General features: G+C 44.9%; 1 protein-coding gene across 2 annotated transcripts in view; it reads right to left on the reverse strand.

The window, feature by feature from the left end:
• Window positions 1-17851, reverse strand: part of NCKIPSD (NCK interacting protein with SH3 domain) — a 100214-nt gene that overhangs the window by 30082 nt on the left and 52281 nt on the right. For both annotated transcript variants that reach the window (XM_048857826.2, XM_048857825.2), the window contains exon 5: window positions 15349-15977. In XM_048857826.2, coding sequence (XP_048713783.2) covers window positions 15349-15977 — 629 coding nt within the window. The remainder of the gene's footprint in view (window positions 1-15348; window positions 15978-17851) is intronic.

Below are 17851 nucleotides of genomic sequence, written 5' to 3' on the forward strand. Positions count from 1 at the left end.
ACTCTCCAGGGTAACCTCTCTGAAAAAAACGCTTTCATTTAGGAGCGAGTTTTTCTCCCTGGCTGGGCATGTAATAATTAAAGAAATCTTCACTGGAAATATAATCCTGTTAGAGAGCAAGATTGTACTGCAGAGAGGCAGAGTCTGGTGCGTACAGATGTGCAAGTGTGTCACAGGGAGAGAAGAGAGGAGTTACTTGGCTTTCGACCACCACATTAGCTACGCTTCAGTAACATCTTCCAGACTTCGCCTTTCAGGTGTTCCAGCCATCTGTAGGCCAATAAACATTCACTCCACAGATTTATTCAGCAGCAGATTTCTCTGGCTGATGGCAACCCTTGATCAAGAACGGCAAATGAGAAGATGGTGTTCTTAAGGGGTCTGGCAATGACTTCCCCAAACCGGGCTACTTCTGTAGCAATTTATGAGCAAAAGGCCTCCTAAGCCCTAACAACTTTAAAAAAATATTCATGCCCTCTCTTAGTGAGATATTGCAAACACCTTATTTGGCCTGTGCCAAGAACAAAGCTGCTGTACAAGTGCCTCTCAAGTGTTCACACTCCTGAGCTCCCCATGCTCCCGAACAAGCAAGGGGAACTAGCCTCCCTTACAAGTCTGCAAAAAGCTAAGGGCATGGCTACACTTGCAAACTTAGAGTGCTTTGAGTTAAACCAGCCTTTGTAGAGCGCAGTAGGGAAAGCGCTGCAGTCTGTCCACACTGACAGCTGCAAGCACACTGGTGTGTCCACATTTGCAGCACTTGCAGCGGCATTGGGAGAAGTGCATTGTGGGCAGCTATCCCACAGAGAACCTCTTCCCATTCTGGCACTGTGGCTTGTGGGAAGGGGATGGGGGGGCATTCTAGGTTCTGTCCCAACGCCCCGTGATGCATCAGTTCACATCCCAGAAATCCCTCTGCTTCCGTCCACAATTGGTGCTCTCTTTCAACTTTTTTGTACTGCACGCTCTATCTTCCCTTTCGGTCTGCGGGAATGGAGCCCGAACTGCTGAGGAATATGCTGACGAGTCTCGCCAGCATATCACGTTTGGCAGTCAAGTTACTCCTTAAGATCCAAAGTGACAGTGAGGACTCGGACGATAATATCGACTCGAATAACGCATACGATACAAGACTGCTTGTGACATTCATGGACATGCTCACCACCGTGGAATGCTGCTTTCGGGCTCGGGAAACAAGCACTGAGTGGTGGGATCACATCGTCATGCAAGTCTGGGATGATGAGCAGTGGCTGCAGAACTTTCGGATGAGAAAAGCCACTTTCATGGGACTGTGTGAGGAGCTCACCCCCACCCTGAAGCGCAAAGACACGAGATTGAGAGCTGCCCTGATGGTGGAGAAGCGGGTGGGTATTGCAATCTGGAAACTGGCAACTCCAGACAGCTACCGATCAGTCGCTAGCCAGTTTGGAGTGGGGAAGTCGACCATTGGAATCATGTTGATGCAAGTTTGCAGGGCCATTAATCACATCCTGCTCAGCAGAACCGCGACTCTGGGTAACATGCATGACATTGTGGCTGGCTTTGCACAAATGGGTTTCCCTAACTGTGGAGGGGCGACAGATGGGATGCATATTCCAATTTTGGCACCAGCCCACCTAGCCTCCAAGTATGTTAATCAGAAGGACTATTTCTCTATGGTTCTCCAGGCGCTTGTGGATCACTGTGTGTGTTTCATTGACTTTAACGCAGGCTGGCCTGGAAAGGTGCATGACGCATGCATCTTTCGGAACACTGGCCTGTTCAGGAAGCTGCAATCCGGGACTTTTTTCCCAGACCAGAAGATAACTGTAGGGGAAGTTGAAATGTCCATTGTGATCCTTGGAGACCCCGCTTACCCTTTAATGCCGTGGCTCATGAAACCTTACATAGGGAGCCTTGACAGCAGCAAGGAGCGGTTCAACAACAGGCTGAGCCAGTGCAGAATGACTGTGGAGTGTGCTTTTGGCCATTTAAAGGGCCACTGGCATTCTCCGTATGGGAAGCTGGACCTGGCCGTTAACAGCATCCCCGCGGTTATATCCGCCTTCTATACCTTCCATAACATTTGTGAAGGGAATGAAAGATTCACTCAGACATGGAACTCAGACGTTCAACACCTGAAGGCTGAATCTGAACAGACAGAGAGCAGGGCTATTAGAGGGGCCCAGCGTGGGGCTGCAAGGATTAGGGATGCCTTGAGGGAGCAATTTGAGGCTGAAAGCCACCAGTAATGTCTGGTGCCCTGCACGGGAGTAAAGTCCAGCAGTTCCAATGTTAGTAGGAATCGGTGTTTGCTACGTATGATACACTGACTTGCAGTGCCTGTTGCTTTCCTGGGCTAAGGTATCTTTTACATTATGCAATAATAAAGAATGTTTTCAAAGCAAAAAAATCCATTTAATGAAAAGAAAATGCATTTATTGAAAATAACTGCTTGGGAAACACAAAGGGCAAGAGGGTGGGGTGGGGAACGGTACAATCACAGGTTTGTGTATGTCCTGTTATCATACTCAGCCTTCCTGTTTGGAGTGCTGTGCAATGAGTGCTGCACTTCAGGATGGCTATACTGCATGGTGAAGGGGGTTGAGTGCAGTGGGTAAGGGTCGTAGTTTGCAAGGCTGGGTGATGAAGCTACAGGTCTTGGAGGCAGCTGGCGGCGATAAAAACCCAGGATGTTGGGGAAAGTGGGTTAGAGGTGACATGAGGGCACAAGTGTTTTGGGACAAGGGCTGCAGTAGTGCTCCGCCTGCATGGCTACAAGTGCCTGGATTGAGTCCACTTGGCACTCCATGATGCTTATCAGCTGCTCTGTGTTTTGATGCCGGCAATCCGCATTTTGCTGGTGGACCCTCCTTTCACTCTCCTGCTACTCCTGCACTTTTTGATTTTCATTAAGGAAGTGCTGCATGATTTCATGCAGCATGTCCTCTTTGCTTCTACGTGGCCTCTTCCTGATTCTTTGCAGCCTCTCAGTTGGTGATAACACGGACGGCTGAGATCTGAAGGTTGCATCTGTAAAGGCAAAATGCAACACTTAACAGAGGCAGCATTGTTCACACCAGACAGAGCAATGATTCCCGTGTACTTAAGGAGGGCAAGCACAGTCTACACAATAGCATAATTTGCCAGTCCTAAAGCAAGCACACAACCCCCAGGAGCCCCAAAATGGTGAGTAAGCACAGGGTCAAGGGGGACTGATTCTTTCATGGCTGTACTGTCCTCTGGGTTTCTGTGCCTTGGGGAGAGCCAGCAACTGCAAGGGACCCCTATACTCACTTTCCCCACATTTTCCACAGGACTTCGTCCTGGAATCTCTCTCGCTGCTGAGGGTGACCTAGGAAACAAGGGAGGGTCTTCTACTACAATGTGGCTTCCGCCCTGGTCCATATGCAGCTTGCCTGTGTGCAGCAATGGTCCGCCCTGGCCCCTCATGGCACAGACATGTTAGCCTGACTGGGACAAGGACCACAGTGGCTCTCCCACGAAACCTGCGCAAGCGCATTGCCCAAGTTCTGGATGAGACCTTTGAAGAGATCACTGAGGCAGATTACTGCCATGTGAGAGGGCACATCAATGCCCTATTCCGCATCTAGGCATGCACGCAGCCCTAACCCTCCTCGCCCCAAGAGCCCGCACCGAATAACTTCCTTCCCACAATAAAAGCCACTTACCGGAAGCCTCCTCTGGTGTTTGTCCTTCCGCAAGCACCGACCACCGCGACTGGCTGGGGTGTCTTCCTCCTCCTCAGCACCCTCACTCCTGCTTTCCTCCTCCTGCCTTGTTGGACTGTGCTCTGAAGTGTCCATGGTGGTACTCGGAGTGGAGGTGGGGTCGCCGCCAAGTATCGCGTCCAGCTTTTTGTAAAAACGGCAGGTCACAGGGGCAGCACCAGTGTGGCTGTTTGCCTCACGGGCTTTGTGGTAGGCATTCCGCAGCTCCTTCACTTTAACCCTGCACTGCAGTGCGTCCCAGTCATGGCCCCTTTCAATCATGCCCCTTGATATCTGCCCGAAGGTATTGTAATTCCTATGGCTGAAGCGCAGCTGGGACTGGACAGCTTCCTCCCCCCGAACACTGATGAGGTCCAGCACCTCGCCATTGCTTCATACTGGGGATCGCCTGGCACATGGAGACATGGTCACCTGGAAAGATTCGCTGAGAGCACTGCACACCTGGCTGAACAAACGGAAAGGGGATTTTCAAAATTCCCAGAGAATTTAAAGGGCGGGTCTGACGGTTGGTCACCTGAGTGCAGGGCAGTAGAGTTCAAAGTGATGACCAGAGTGGATAGAGCAGGCATTGTGGGACACTTCTGGAGGCCGATCAGAGGGCACTAACAGGCCAGGGTGTCCACACTGGCGCCACAGCGCTCCAGTAGGGGTGCATCAAACTTTATTCCACTCACCGAGGTGGAGAACCAGGAGCACTCTAGCCGCGGAGCCAGAGGGCTCTACGTGCCTCGCTAGTGTGGATGTGTTGAGAGTTAGAGCGCATTGGACTGCTTTAATGCTCTCTAACTCACAAATGTAGCCATGCCCTAAATGTGTGCAGAGTGGAAAAAATTTTTCAGCAAGACAGAAATGTCATTTGTTTTAAGCAACATGGAATTACAGAAGGAAACTGCGTTCAGTGCAAAGGGCAGATTGCTTCCAGAAGCAGCAGTACCGGGCAGAGGTGGAGCAACGGTTTGACAGTGTCAGCAATGAGATTTGCCACAGCTAGTTACAGAATGAAAGGTAGCAAAGTTCACATACATGCACTAAATGCATCATAATCCAGTGCCTGCAAGAATCCATCGGATGTTAATGGATTTACACACTGGTCCTTGTGACCCAGGGACCTCTCGGTGCCAACTGGCAGGGTGCACAGTGTTACAGGGATCCCCTCATTCTGGTCTCTAAATAAGTTGGTCAATGGGTGACATGCGAGGTCTGCACTGAAAGCCTGTTTCACACTGTTCATCATAATCATTGCTAGAGGTATGTGTGGATAATATGTAAGGAGTTATGCATACACCCTGATAATTATGCTCTTAAGGTATGCCAGCTGGGGCTGGCCACCAGAAGATGATAGGTTTCTTTAAGGCAGGAGATGCTTACCTAGCTACATGTAAACTACGTACTATATACTTTACAATAGATGCCTGTTTACAGACAGAGCAAAATGCTAATCAAGAGATTGCAAAGACTTCAAGAGAGATGCTCTGAAGGACATAAATAAGCAGCATAGGATACCCAATTTTACGAGTGAAGACAATGGAGGTTAGAACTACAGTAAAATCTGCCAGGAGCGACCTCTAATGGGAGTTAGAAAAGTGATTGCTTGTAACAGAGGTGGTCTCTCTGCGAAGGTTTGCACACCACAGCATAGTGATGTTCTGTGGCCTCTGCAAGTAGTCACTTGTGACAAGTGGTCTCTCTTCAGAGGTGATCTCTAAGACAGGTTTTACTGTATATCTGGGGGTGCAGAAGTATACACAGGTATCCTTCACCTAGAGACAAGCAGCCTATTGGCTTGTCTTATGAACTGCGCATCACAGCCAGTCTTGCTGTTTAATGCTGGGAGAGAAACTTTGGGTGAGCTGACTTATGAGACAGGCAAACGAATATCTTGTTAGTTAACACTTTAGCTGGAGCCTAAACTTACGGACCCATTTGTTTACAATTTCCATTAATTCTACTTGCTTCTTCTCAAATCTCTATTTATACTTCTTTTCACTATAAACAAATTTTAAGTGCTGTAAGCTGAACTGAGAGGTGATCCTGAAGTGCAACTGGTAAACTGAGGTGTTCCATTCATTTAGGAACAGCAGATTGGTGAATTCTGAGAGTGTCCAGTGGAACAAGTTCTGACACTCCAGGGGGTTGCTTGGAGCATGCCTGTTGCTGACGTGTGCAGGCTGTGTCCAAACAGGGTTCTAATGTAGTCTGGCCTTCCAGAAAGCATAGGGTCAAACCAAAATATCAGCTAGCTGTAAGCATGACTGGTCTAACATGGCTTGTGCCAATCCATGCTGGCCATCCCACTTAGGTTAGAACTCCTTTGACCAAAGTAGAGCTTACAGTACAGTCAACAGATTTAAAGCTTGATTTTAATGGAAGTGCAGATTGATTCCGACTCCCATGTCGTAAGTGGAACATTGTGACACTGCAATTTTACAGGAGGCATAGATTAAACTTCTTCCAGAAGAAAAATGTAACGCACATTAGAAGGAAAAAATTAAACTACTCCTACATCTTATAGGGTTTTAAGGTAACTAATCCCACAGACAGAGCATCACTGCAGACAGCTCAGTGAAGACTGTTCAAAAAAGCAAACAAGATACTAGGATGGGTGAGGAATGGCATGGAGAAAAATATTATAATGCCATTATGTAATTTAATGATGCAGGCTCAACTGGAATACTGCGTGCAGTACTGGTCACGCCATCTAAAAAAGATGTTTCAGAATTAGAGGTGGCTCAGAGAAGGGCAACGAGAATGATTAGGGACTTGGAAAAACTCTCACAGGAAGAGATAGAAGATCGCAATTGTTTGCCTGAGAAAGGAGATGAATAATAGAGGACAATATAAAAGTATATAAAATAATGAATTGTCAAGAGACGGTACATCAGGAGCTTCTGTTCTTGTAGTGACAGGGAAAATAAGTAGATATTAAATGAAATTAAAAAGATGTCAAATTCAAAACTGATAAAAGGAAACATTTTTTCACACAATGTGTAGGCAGACTGTGTAACTAGCTGTCATGTAAAATGATAAATCACAGAAATGTAGGGCTGTAAGGGACCTCTGAGGAGTTATCAAGTTCAACCCTCTGTGCTGAGGCAGGATCAAGTAACCTCGACCATCCCTGACAGATGTCCGTCCAACCTGTTCTTAAAACACCTCCAATGCTAGGGATTACACAATTTCCCTCAGAAGCCTATTCCAGTGCTTAACTACCCTTAAGAGTTAGAAAGTTTTTCCTAATATCTAGCCTAAACCTCCCTTGCTGCAGATAAGCAGTCCTATCTTCAGTGGACATGGAAAACAATTGATCACAGTCCTCTTTATAACAGCCCTTAACGTATCTGAAGACTATTTAGTGCCCCGCTTCCCAGTCTTCTTTGTTCAAGACTAAACATACCCAGTTTTAAAAAAATTTCTTAACAGGTCAGGTTTTTGAAATCTTATTTTTGTTGTACTCCTCTGGACTCTCTCCAATTTATCCATATCTTTCCTAAAATGTGGTGCTGAGAACTGGACACAGTACTCCAGCTGAGGCCTCACCAGTGCTGAATGGAGCAGGCTAACAACCTCTTGTGTGTTTCATATGATACTCCTGTTAATACATCCCAGAATGTCATTAGCTTTTTTTTTTTGCAACTTGCACCACACTGTTAGCTCACATTCAATTTGTGATCCATTATAACCCCCAGATACTTTTTAGCAGTACTACCACCTAGCCAGTTATGCCCCTTTTTGTATTTGTGCATTTGATTTTTCCTTGCTAAGTGCAGTACTTTGCATTTGGTCTTTATCAAATTTCATCATGTTGATTTCAGACCCATTTTTCAATTTGTCAAGGTCGTTTTGAATTCCAATCCTGTCCTCCCCAAGTGCCTGAATACCTCCCAGAATGGTGTAATCTACAAATTTTATAAGCATATTCTCTACTCCATTATCCAAGTCATTAATGAAAATATTGCATAATATTCAGACCCAGGACTAGCCCCTGCAGTAGTCCACTAGACACACTCTCCCACTTTGACAATGAACTACTGATAACTACTCTGAGTATAGAGTTGCAACCAGTTACGCACCCACCTTATAGTAATTTCATCTAGACCACATTTCCCCGGTTTGCTTATGAGAATGTCATGTGGGACTGTGTCAAAAGCCATACTAAAAGGTCAAGAACTTTGCCAGATTTAAAAAGGGACTAGTGGACATTTATATGGATAACAAGAATATCCAGAACTGTTCTAGTTAGTGCTAACACAACCTTTGGAAGGGTATTAAACCTCAGGGTTTAAGCCAATTCTGACTACTGGAGACCAGGATAAGCCCTAACATGGGGAGCAGATTATCCCCCTCTACCCACTAGGATTCTCACACCTTCCTCTCAAGTATCTGGTTCTGGCTACCATCAGACACAGGACGAGATGGACTTCTGGTCTGATAAAGTATGGCAATTCCTATGCTTCTGAAGACTTCATGCAGAAAACAAAGAGTTAGGTCTTTACCCCTATTAGGTGTTATCTTGTTCACCCCCACAATCCACCCACTAAATGCAGAATTGTCCTTACAAAGCATTTGAGGGCTTCGTCTAGTCTATTTTTAGATTATTCAAGCAGTGCAGCACCTGAACTGGAGTTACACCATTTAAAATATATGGAATAGACAATTTTTCTTGTCTGATATTCAGCTCAATAAATCCTCAGACCAACTCCTTCAATTCCGGAGACATTTGTGTTCCTATGCATGCCAATTCCAATATATCTTTCCAATAGACATTGCAGCAAATACTTTTGTAAAAGCAAGATTTTTCATTTTCCTTCATTCTCATCACCTATTAACTGTATAATTCATTAATAAAGGAGGCAGGGACAAGAGGAGAGTGACCATAGCCTAGACAACGTCAATGATTGCTTGGAGAAGCCACTTTGGGAAACCTGACTCACAGCAGCAAATCTCCCTAAGGAAAACATTCTGTCTTGACGTCATTTTATAATGGGAGGGCCTCTAGGTATCCTGAGCACACAGTGGTTGGTTAGTTCTGCTTCCCCTTTTTAAGGGTTTGATGGGGAACTATGGCTCATTAGCAATCTGAGCTCACACTTTTAGAAGTTACTCCCATTACGAAGTGAGCATCAGACACCCACAAGACTAACTTAGGGGAAATTAAATGTCAGAGGCACAAGAGGTTATTTCCTCCTCCTAGATCAGTGCATTGCACCGGGTTCTACAGAAGAGGAGTACTATAAATGAATGGAAAATACCACAAGCAATTCAATCTTCAGAAGAGCATGCTGGGAATAAGCTGGAGGTAACAGTCTAAAATTGATTTAGTAAACCAGTGATTTGACTTCAAACTAAAACAAGAAGAATAGAAGAAAGGGCACAACTAATTAAAGAATGTAATACAAAGCTTGAAATGAGCATAAGATTTACTATGGAGTATACTGATGCTTTAATCAATGATGTCTCACTTCACTTAAAAAAATACAGAATACCCCCATGGATAAGTGTTTGTACTGTATGAAATGAAAGGAGAGGATCCAAAGAGTGTTATGAAGTGTTTTTAAAAATATGCCCTTGACTTAAAGCTGAAAACAGCCAACTCTGTACATTGTGTCAGTTTGTAAATAAAATCCCCTTGGGAACATGGAATGATTTGGTATGATCAAGGACATAAGCATATAATGATAATTATTTTTGGACTCATCCACATGCAAAAGTTGTATTTTTTTAACTATATTGGTATAATGCAAGCAGTACAACCCCCCCCCCCTCCTCCCCCAGTGTGGCTGGGGTTATACCAGTACAAAGTTGCCGGTCCTACACGGTCACGTGAATAAGCTCTACCAATATAAGGGGCCTCTGTACCAGTATAATTACATCACACTAGGAGATGTACTGGCATAACTATTTTGGTTAAACATCCTCCTCCTAACCAAAATAGTTATACTAGTACAAAAACCGTGTGTGTAGACCAGGCCTTGGTGTCTACCCTCAGACAAATACTGCTGAAGATGTACTGATAGACTACATTTCTCTGGACAGGGGCAGTCTCTTTTGTTCCTTGTACAGTCCAAGTACAAAATGCAAATACATTGCCCCCCCCCCAATGAATTACAAAACGTAATCCCATGTTTCTCTGATATGGCGACAGCTATAAGACAGAAGAGGGATCCTACTTTCAGGAACTTGGTACACAGTTTTCACTCTCACAAACCACAAAGTTGGAGATTCTTTGCAGAAATTGGAAAAAATAAATCTGTTTTCTCAGAGCATGATAAAGCTCAAGCTATTTTTAGAGGGCTGTTCAGGGTCCGAGGGAAAGGAAACTGAGCAAGAATTCATACAGTTTGGGCCAAATCCAGAACATCTGCATGATACATCAGTTACAAATTATTTCTGAATCTAGATCAGACAGTAAGTATATTATTACTGAGTTTGAAAGCAATTACCTGATTGGTTATGGCCACAAAAATGTGAGCTGTTATGATTACTTACGGGTGATCTTTTCAATGCAGATAATTAACTGGATTATTATTTGATCTAAATTTTGAATACCAGGAGTTTTGCAAATCGGAACATCTCTGAACAATTCACTGTAATTTTGCCATCAGCACTGGAGCTCTGATCTTAGATGTTTATAGGGAGTGTACTCCTTGCATTTAACAAGTGGGAGCTGAAACTTATTATCCCTCCATTCAAAGGTAATGGCTGCCTAGACATTTGTCTGTTTCAATGACTACTGCAAGATGCAGTCTTCTTTTATTTTTGTCTGAGCATGTATGTAATTGAGTGAGGTGGTGAAGGCTTGGTATTAGTTTATTAGGCATGAGTTCACGATGGTGGTATTACTCAAGAGGCTTGGGAACGATTCCCTAAATGGGTCAAAAAGAGGGCTGAAGAATGTATTGTGGAACAGCCCAGTATAGAGAGCAATAGAGAAACTTTGTCTTGGGGAAACTATTTGAACCTTTATGGTCCTGATGGGAAGACCAACCAAAGAGTCTAAAAGGTGCAAAGTAAGTTTAGTGTATTCTGTGGTCAAAAAAAGGTGCTGAATTGTTACATCCACTTATGTTGCGTAACTATGCACACACTTACCCCTACACAGTAATTCTAACATGTTTGGAGAAAAATGAGTTCATGCACAGAAATTCTTTATAAACATCTGTTCATTACTCATGGTTCTATTTTCCTCCATTTACAGATGTTGCATTAATATTTGCTCCACTACTTGCAGAAAATAACTGCCACTTTTTAAAAAGGATCTGTACCACAGTAACTTCTTCTCCAGTCCTGTGCTACCTCCATGTTTTGAAAAATTCTCAGAGAACCAACTGTTAATGGCTCAAGTTCTTTGGCTAATTCTCTTATGATATTGGGATGCACAGTACCCAGGTCATATGACTAATATATTTACTTCTTCACCCCATTGCTAAGTTATCCCCCAGCTGCTACCCAGAACTAACGCACCAACTCCTGTATCTCCCCTACATAGGTACAGTATAGCAATGTTAATATTCCACTTATGCCCACCAAATCAGTCTCCATTATTTAGTACAAATCCCATCCCATTTTGCTTATTTTTCATTATTTCTCTAATATTTCTCAGTTATTCACCACCTGCTTAATGTTCACCAGTCGAGCTAAGCAAAAGTTTTGCCTCTGCCCTTTCCTATCTAGGTTTAAAACACCTGCTAACCAGCCCCACAAATTCTGATCTTAGGGTACCCTCTCTGCTTTAGTTGAGACAGTCTAATCCCAAAGTCAGACCTCATCAGAAAAAGCCTCAGTGCATCTCAAGCCTTCCTGAATCTCACACATTGGTTTCTAACGCATTTCCTTCAGTTTTTCACTCATATTGGGCACCATAAAACTCTTGGATCTTTTCAGTTGACCAAACCGATTTTCAGTTCTCTTCCTGGATACTGAAAGTCATTCTTGCGCCTATCAGGTCCCAACTCCCTCATGTTTTAGGCTTCTACATAAAGAATTTGGGCATTTCTACGTAAGGAGATCCACCACCTGGGAGGCAGCATGCTCTCCAGTGGCCTGTGTCTGGTCACACATGGCCCAAACATGGAATGACTAATCAGCAATGCTTGTTGAACCTTCCGTGTTGGCAGTTCCCTTTGCTTGCTTTGTCCTCACTAGTCGGGATACCTGTCCTCAGACTTGCCTCAATCTTATCCTCCCATTCACGGTTGGAAGAATGCTGAATTCAGCACTTCTGCTGAAAGTTTCCATGCATTTGAAAGATCCAGCAAAAGCCTGCAGACTTTAGGAAGAAGTGATCCAGTCGTGGGCAATGGGAAGGCTAATACAACACACTGGCAGCCACTAGTTCTCTCTCCTTCCTCCCTGCGGCAGTCACAGTGTGGGAATAAACTCCACGGAGAAATGCTCCAACACCACCTCCTTCTCCTCTAGGATAGTAGCCAGCTATACTTTTCAGAGTAACAGCCGTGTTAGTCTGTATTTGCAAAAAGAAGAGGAGTACTTGTGGCACCTTAGAGGCTAAACAATTTATTTGAGCATAAGCTTTCGTGAGCTACAGCTCACTTCATTGGAGGCATACCGTGGAAAGTGTAGAAGATCTTTTTATATACACACAAAGCATGAAAAAATACCTCCTCCCACCCCACTCTCCTGCTGGTAATAGCTTATCTAAAGTGATCACTCTCCTTACAATGTGTATGATAATCAAGGTGGGCCATTTCCAGCACAAATCCAGGTTTTCTCAACCACCCCCCCCCCACACACACAAACCCACTCTCCTGCTGGTAATAGCTTATTTAAAGAACACAATGCGGAACACAACGCCATCCACAGCCTCAGAAACAACTCTAACATCATAATCAAAAAGGCTGACAAAGGAGGTGCTGTTGTCATCATGAATAGGTTGGAATATGAACAAGAGGCTGCTCGGCAGCTCTCCAACACCACTTTCTACAAGTCATTACCCTCTTATCCCACTGAGAGTTACCAAAAGAAACTACAGCATTTGCTCAAGAAACTCCCTGAAAAAGCACAAGATCAAATCCGCACAGACATACCCCTGGAACCCCGACCTGGGATATTCTATCTACTACCCAAGATCCATAAACCTGGAAATCCTGGGCGCCCCATCATCTCAGGCATTGGCACCCTGACAGCAGGCTGGTCTGGCTATGTAGACTCCCTCCTCAGGCCCTACGCTACCAGCACTCCCAGCTACCTTCGAGACACCACTGACTTCCTGAGGAAACTACAATCCATCGGTGATCTTCCTGATAACACCATCCTGGCCACTATGGATGTAGAAGCCCTCTACACCAACATTCCACACAAAGATGGACTACAAGCCGTCAAGAACACTATCCCCGATAATGTCACGGCTAACCTGGTGGCTGAACTTTGTGACTTTGTCCTTACCCATAACTATTTTACATTTGGGGACAATGTATACCTTCAAATCAGCGGCACTGCTGTGGGTACCAGCATGGCCCCACAGTATGCCAACATTTTTATGGCTGACTTAGAACAACGCTTCTTCAGCTCTCGTCTCCTAACGCCCCTACTCTACTTGCGCTATATTGAGGACATCTTCATCATCTGGACCCATGGAAAAGAAGCCCTTGAGGAATTCCACCATGATTTCAACAATTTCCATCCCACCATCAACCGCAGCCTGGTCCAGTCCACACAAGAGATCCACTTCCTGTACACTACAGTGCTAATAAACGATGGTCACATAAACACCACCCTATACCAGAAACCTACTGACCGCTATTCCTACCTACATGCCTCCAGCTTTCACCCTGACCACACCACACGATCCATCGTCTACAGCCAAGCTCTGCGATACAACCGCATTTGCTCCAACCCCTCAGACAGAGACAAACACCTACAAGAGCTCTATCAAGCATTCTTACAACTACAATACCCACCTGCGGAAGTGAAGAAACAGATTGATAGAGCCACAAGAGTTCCCAGAAGTCACCTACTACAGGACAGGCCTAACAAAGAAAATAACAGAACGCCACTAGCCGTCACCTTCAGCCCCCAACTAAAACCCCTCCAATGCATTATTAAGGATCTACAACCTATCCTGAAGGATGATCCAACACTCTCACAAATCTTGGGAGACAGGCCAGTCCTTGCCTACAGACAGCCCCCCAACCTGAAGCAAATACTCACCAGCAACCACATACCACACAACAGAATCACTAACCCAGGAACCTATCCTTGCAACAAAGCCCGTTGCCAACTGTGCCCACATATCTATTCAGGGGACACCATCACAGGGCCTAATAACATCAGCCACACTATCAGAGGCTCGTTCACCTGCACATCCACCAATGTGATATATGCCATCATGTGCCAGCAATGCCCCTCTGCCATGTACATTGGTCAAACTGGACAGCCTCTACGTAAAAGAATAAATGGACACAAATCAGATGTCAAAAATTATAACATTCATAAACCACTCGGAGAACACTTCAATCTCTCTGGTCACGCGATTACTGACATGAAAGTTGCTATATTACAACAAAAAAACTTCAAATCCAGACTCCAGTGAGAAACTGTTGAATTGGAATTCATTTGCAAATTGGATACAATTAACTTAGGCTTGAATAGAGACTGGGAGTGGCTAAGTCATTATGCAAGGTAACCTATTTCCCCCTGTTTTCCTAACCCGCCCCCCCCCCCCCTTCCTCAGACGTTCTTGTTAAACCCTGGATTTGTGCTGGAAATGGCCCACCTTGATTATCATACACATTGTAAGGAGAGTGGTCACTTTAGATAAGCTATTACCAGCAGGAGAGTGGGGTGGGAGGAGGTATTTTTTCATGCTTTGTGTGTATATAAAAAGATCTTCTACACTTTCCACAGTACGCATCCGATGAAGTGAGCTGTAGCTCACGAAAGCTCATGCTCAAATAAATTGGTTAGTCTCTAAGGTGCCACAAGTCCTCCTCTTCTTTCAGCTATACTTTGTCCATATGTGGCCATCCCCGACTTCATAAAGAAACGGGACCAAAGTACAATCCCCCGAGTGCATTGGATCCTGCTGTATCTGTGCCCATTGATGTCTTACTACTAGCATTACCCTCTAGATCTAGAAAATCGACTATCCCCCACAGCTCCTACCAACTAACCTGTTCGCTGTTCGTTTCACAGGACCCAAGCTGTGAATCCTGGCTCTCTCCCACCCCCTCATATGTAGTCTCCTGTAATGCCCAGCTCCCCTCCAGTCCACACACAGTGCTTCTACAACCCAAGCTGATCACCAAACAGCTCGACACCAGCTTCTTCTTTTCATTCACTTATTCCCGCAAAGAGTCAGTTCTCAATTTCATAGCCCGTCTGGAATAATACCCTGCACAATGTACCAGACTGCCATTTCTCTGCTTGTTGCTAGCTAAGCCTACTTGGATTTTTTTCCCCCCCTAACTCACTCACTCTATGATAGCCCATCACCTCTGCTCTCTCACTCATCTTATTTTAATTTGGACTCTTCTTTCCTCACTTGGGTTGGCCTCTGAGCTCCAGGAGCAAAATGCAGATTACTACTTCAATCACATTTTAATATTTTTGCCCAGTCCCTGTATGGTGCCCTCTTGCCAGAGCTCAGCATTTCCTTTACCTTATTTTCCACCAATGAGATGAGGATCTGCTCCATGACGTTATTGGTTGCTGGGATGGAGCTCTGAATGTGGCCAATCACTACACCGATAGCAACCCGTGACAGCTCATAGCTGAGGTGGGTGTTCCTGCGCACCAGCTCGATCAGTTCCGCACCTATTGTCTCTGGCACAGACACTGCCTGGCTGCTGGATTCTGGTGCCAACTCCTCCAAAGCAACTGCCTTCTTATCATCAAGGCAAAGAGAGTTGAAGGCTTCTAAGCCCCCGGATGGAGCTAGAGCAGTCTTCTTGACTTGCAGATTCTTCTCCCCATCCATAGGGAGAGACCTCTGACCTGCTGTTTCAACAGGAGGTCCTGGGGCAGCCCTCTTGGGCTGTGGAGATTTGGTTGCACCACGCTTTGTTGAAGACCCATGCTTCAGGTGGGCTGAAGGACTAATATCCAAGCTGCGTGATATTGTGGTGTGGGCACTCCTGCTGGGGACAGGGGGAGGAGTGTTGGTGGGGCTGGAAGTGGCTGTTGGGAGACCTGTTTCCGATGCAGTGGAACCAGTGTACAAGGTATCCAGGGAAGTTGTGCTTATAGAGGAGGTACTGGAAACCGACCCAGAGGTGATTTCAACAGCATCTGAAAAGGAACAATTAAAAGGCCTTAGCAACAGCATCAAAGAAAAAGGCAGAGTCTATTAAGAAGCTCATTGTGCATGCCACCAAAGCTCCTCTTCCTGGCTCGCTTATCTCAAAGCAAAATTGTATTAGGTCTCTCTTGAACACTCCAGTAAAATAAACTCTTAAGGAAGGGGAAGAAAGCTGTTCTGTAGAGATTCTCTTCAAAAGGTTCACTGTTTTACAGGAAAAACATAACTAGGAGAGAGGAGTCTCCTCCCCCCCCCCCCCCCCCCCGGTTTAGACAATAACTTTTTTCCCCCAAACATACTGCATGTAGCCAGTACTTTGATTGACGTATCTGAAAATTTCAAGGTACATAAGATTACTCATTGCAGCAAGCTTCTCCCTTCTTCTGTAAAGATCCTTCCCTACAGCACTAACTGTATGCTCTGCTTGGCGTCAACAGCAAGAAAAAAAGCATTTGGCTGACAGGCATGTGTAGTCCACTTTCTGCACTCTAGGTAATCTGATTATAAACCCATTAGCACATACCGCCCTTTCCCAGCCAGTACAGGAGTACTTGCTAGAGTATATTTCTGAGTGTTTTGTCCTGTCTAGTTTCGGCTAACTCTAGCAATGGTACTTACACCACTTCTCTAGGGAAACTGGTCCACAATCTAATCAACCTTACTGCTAGGATGTTTTTCCTAACATCTAGCCTAAATTTTTCATTACTCAATTACTCATATACTTTGCCCCATAACTCGTAAAAATGGGGCTGTGGAAACTTTTATCCCACACCCAACCTCTCACAGCTTGGCCAGGAAGATAGTTACTTGAGCAAAAAGTGGCCTCAATCAGCTACTTTTTGTGAATCCCAAATGAAGATATTTGAGATCTGTAGGAGAGTAAAAGTACTGCTTTAGGAACAACTTGATTCCCAAGGTGAATTTATTCTGATTTTGCATGCTACATGAATGTTCACCCAGCCATTCACTGCTCCTTATTGACTCCAGCTTATCCATAGAAAATAATAATCTCCTTAGGCAACAATACCTTAGGCAACAGAGCGTCTCTTGGGCCAAAGGGCCAGTCACCTCTGGAAGAGCCTTTTGTTTTTTCTGCTGGTCCCGGGTGATCTTTTGGTAATCTCACAATCTTACCCCCAAGTCAAAAGCCAGAACACTAGCTGCATATCCGTGGCTAAGAAGCCTGTCAATAGGCCTTCCACCCCTATGAATAAGGGAATAGTGGGATTGTCTACTTCAACTGTTCAGGCCAACGACATGTGAGGCTGAATAAGAGCACACATCTCCCATGGAGATCTCTACCATTCTTCATCTTCCTCCTGAAGATGATCATCCACATACTTCCAGTAGATTCAATGGAATAGATAATGGATTCAAGAAAATCATTCCCAAGGGTAGAAATTCTCACTACTGTAGTGTGGAATGGCTCAGTACCATGAAGCAGGTTGCTGCCTGTTCCAAATTTCAATGAACTGCCCAGAATGTGACAGATCTGTCCTGCACCCTGCAAGCTCATTTTACCCGACATTAACAAATCCTGGACTGAGTTTGGGGAGAACTAACATCATGACAATGTAACTGTATGAGCACAATGTAGCGCTGGGGCAATATACAACCACCACAACATGAATTGTATCACAACAAAATAACATTCACTCCCCTCTCCTCTACCCCACAGGTCTAACCCCTAAAGGTCGCAAATTAATTTTTTTGCTTAGTACTGGTCCAGTAGCACTCCAGTGATCAATACTGCAAGTTCTCACTACCACCACAGTTTCTGTACTTGCACTGCATGCACCTCTGATCTTCTCCTGGGTTAGGGGGTGAAGACACCATACTCCCGTCTTTTGCACAGGCAAGCCAC

The sequence above is a fragment of the Caretta caretta genome, chromosome 7 (assembly GCF_965140235.1).
Source record: "Caretta caretta isolate rCarCar2 chromosome 7, rCarCar1.hap1, whole genome shotgun sequence".
Taxonomy (NCBI): Eukaryota; Metazoa; Chordata; order Testudines; family Cheloniidae; genus Caretta; species Caretta caretta.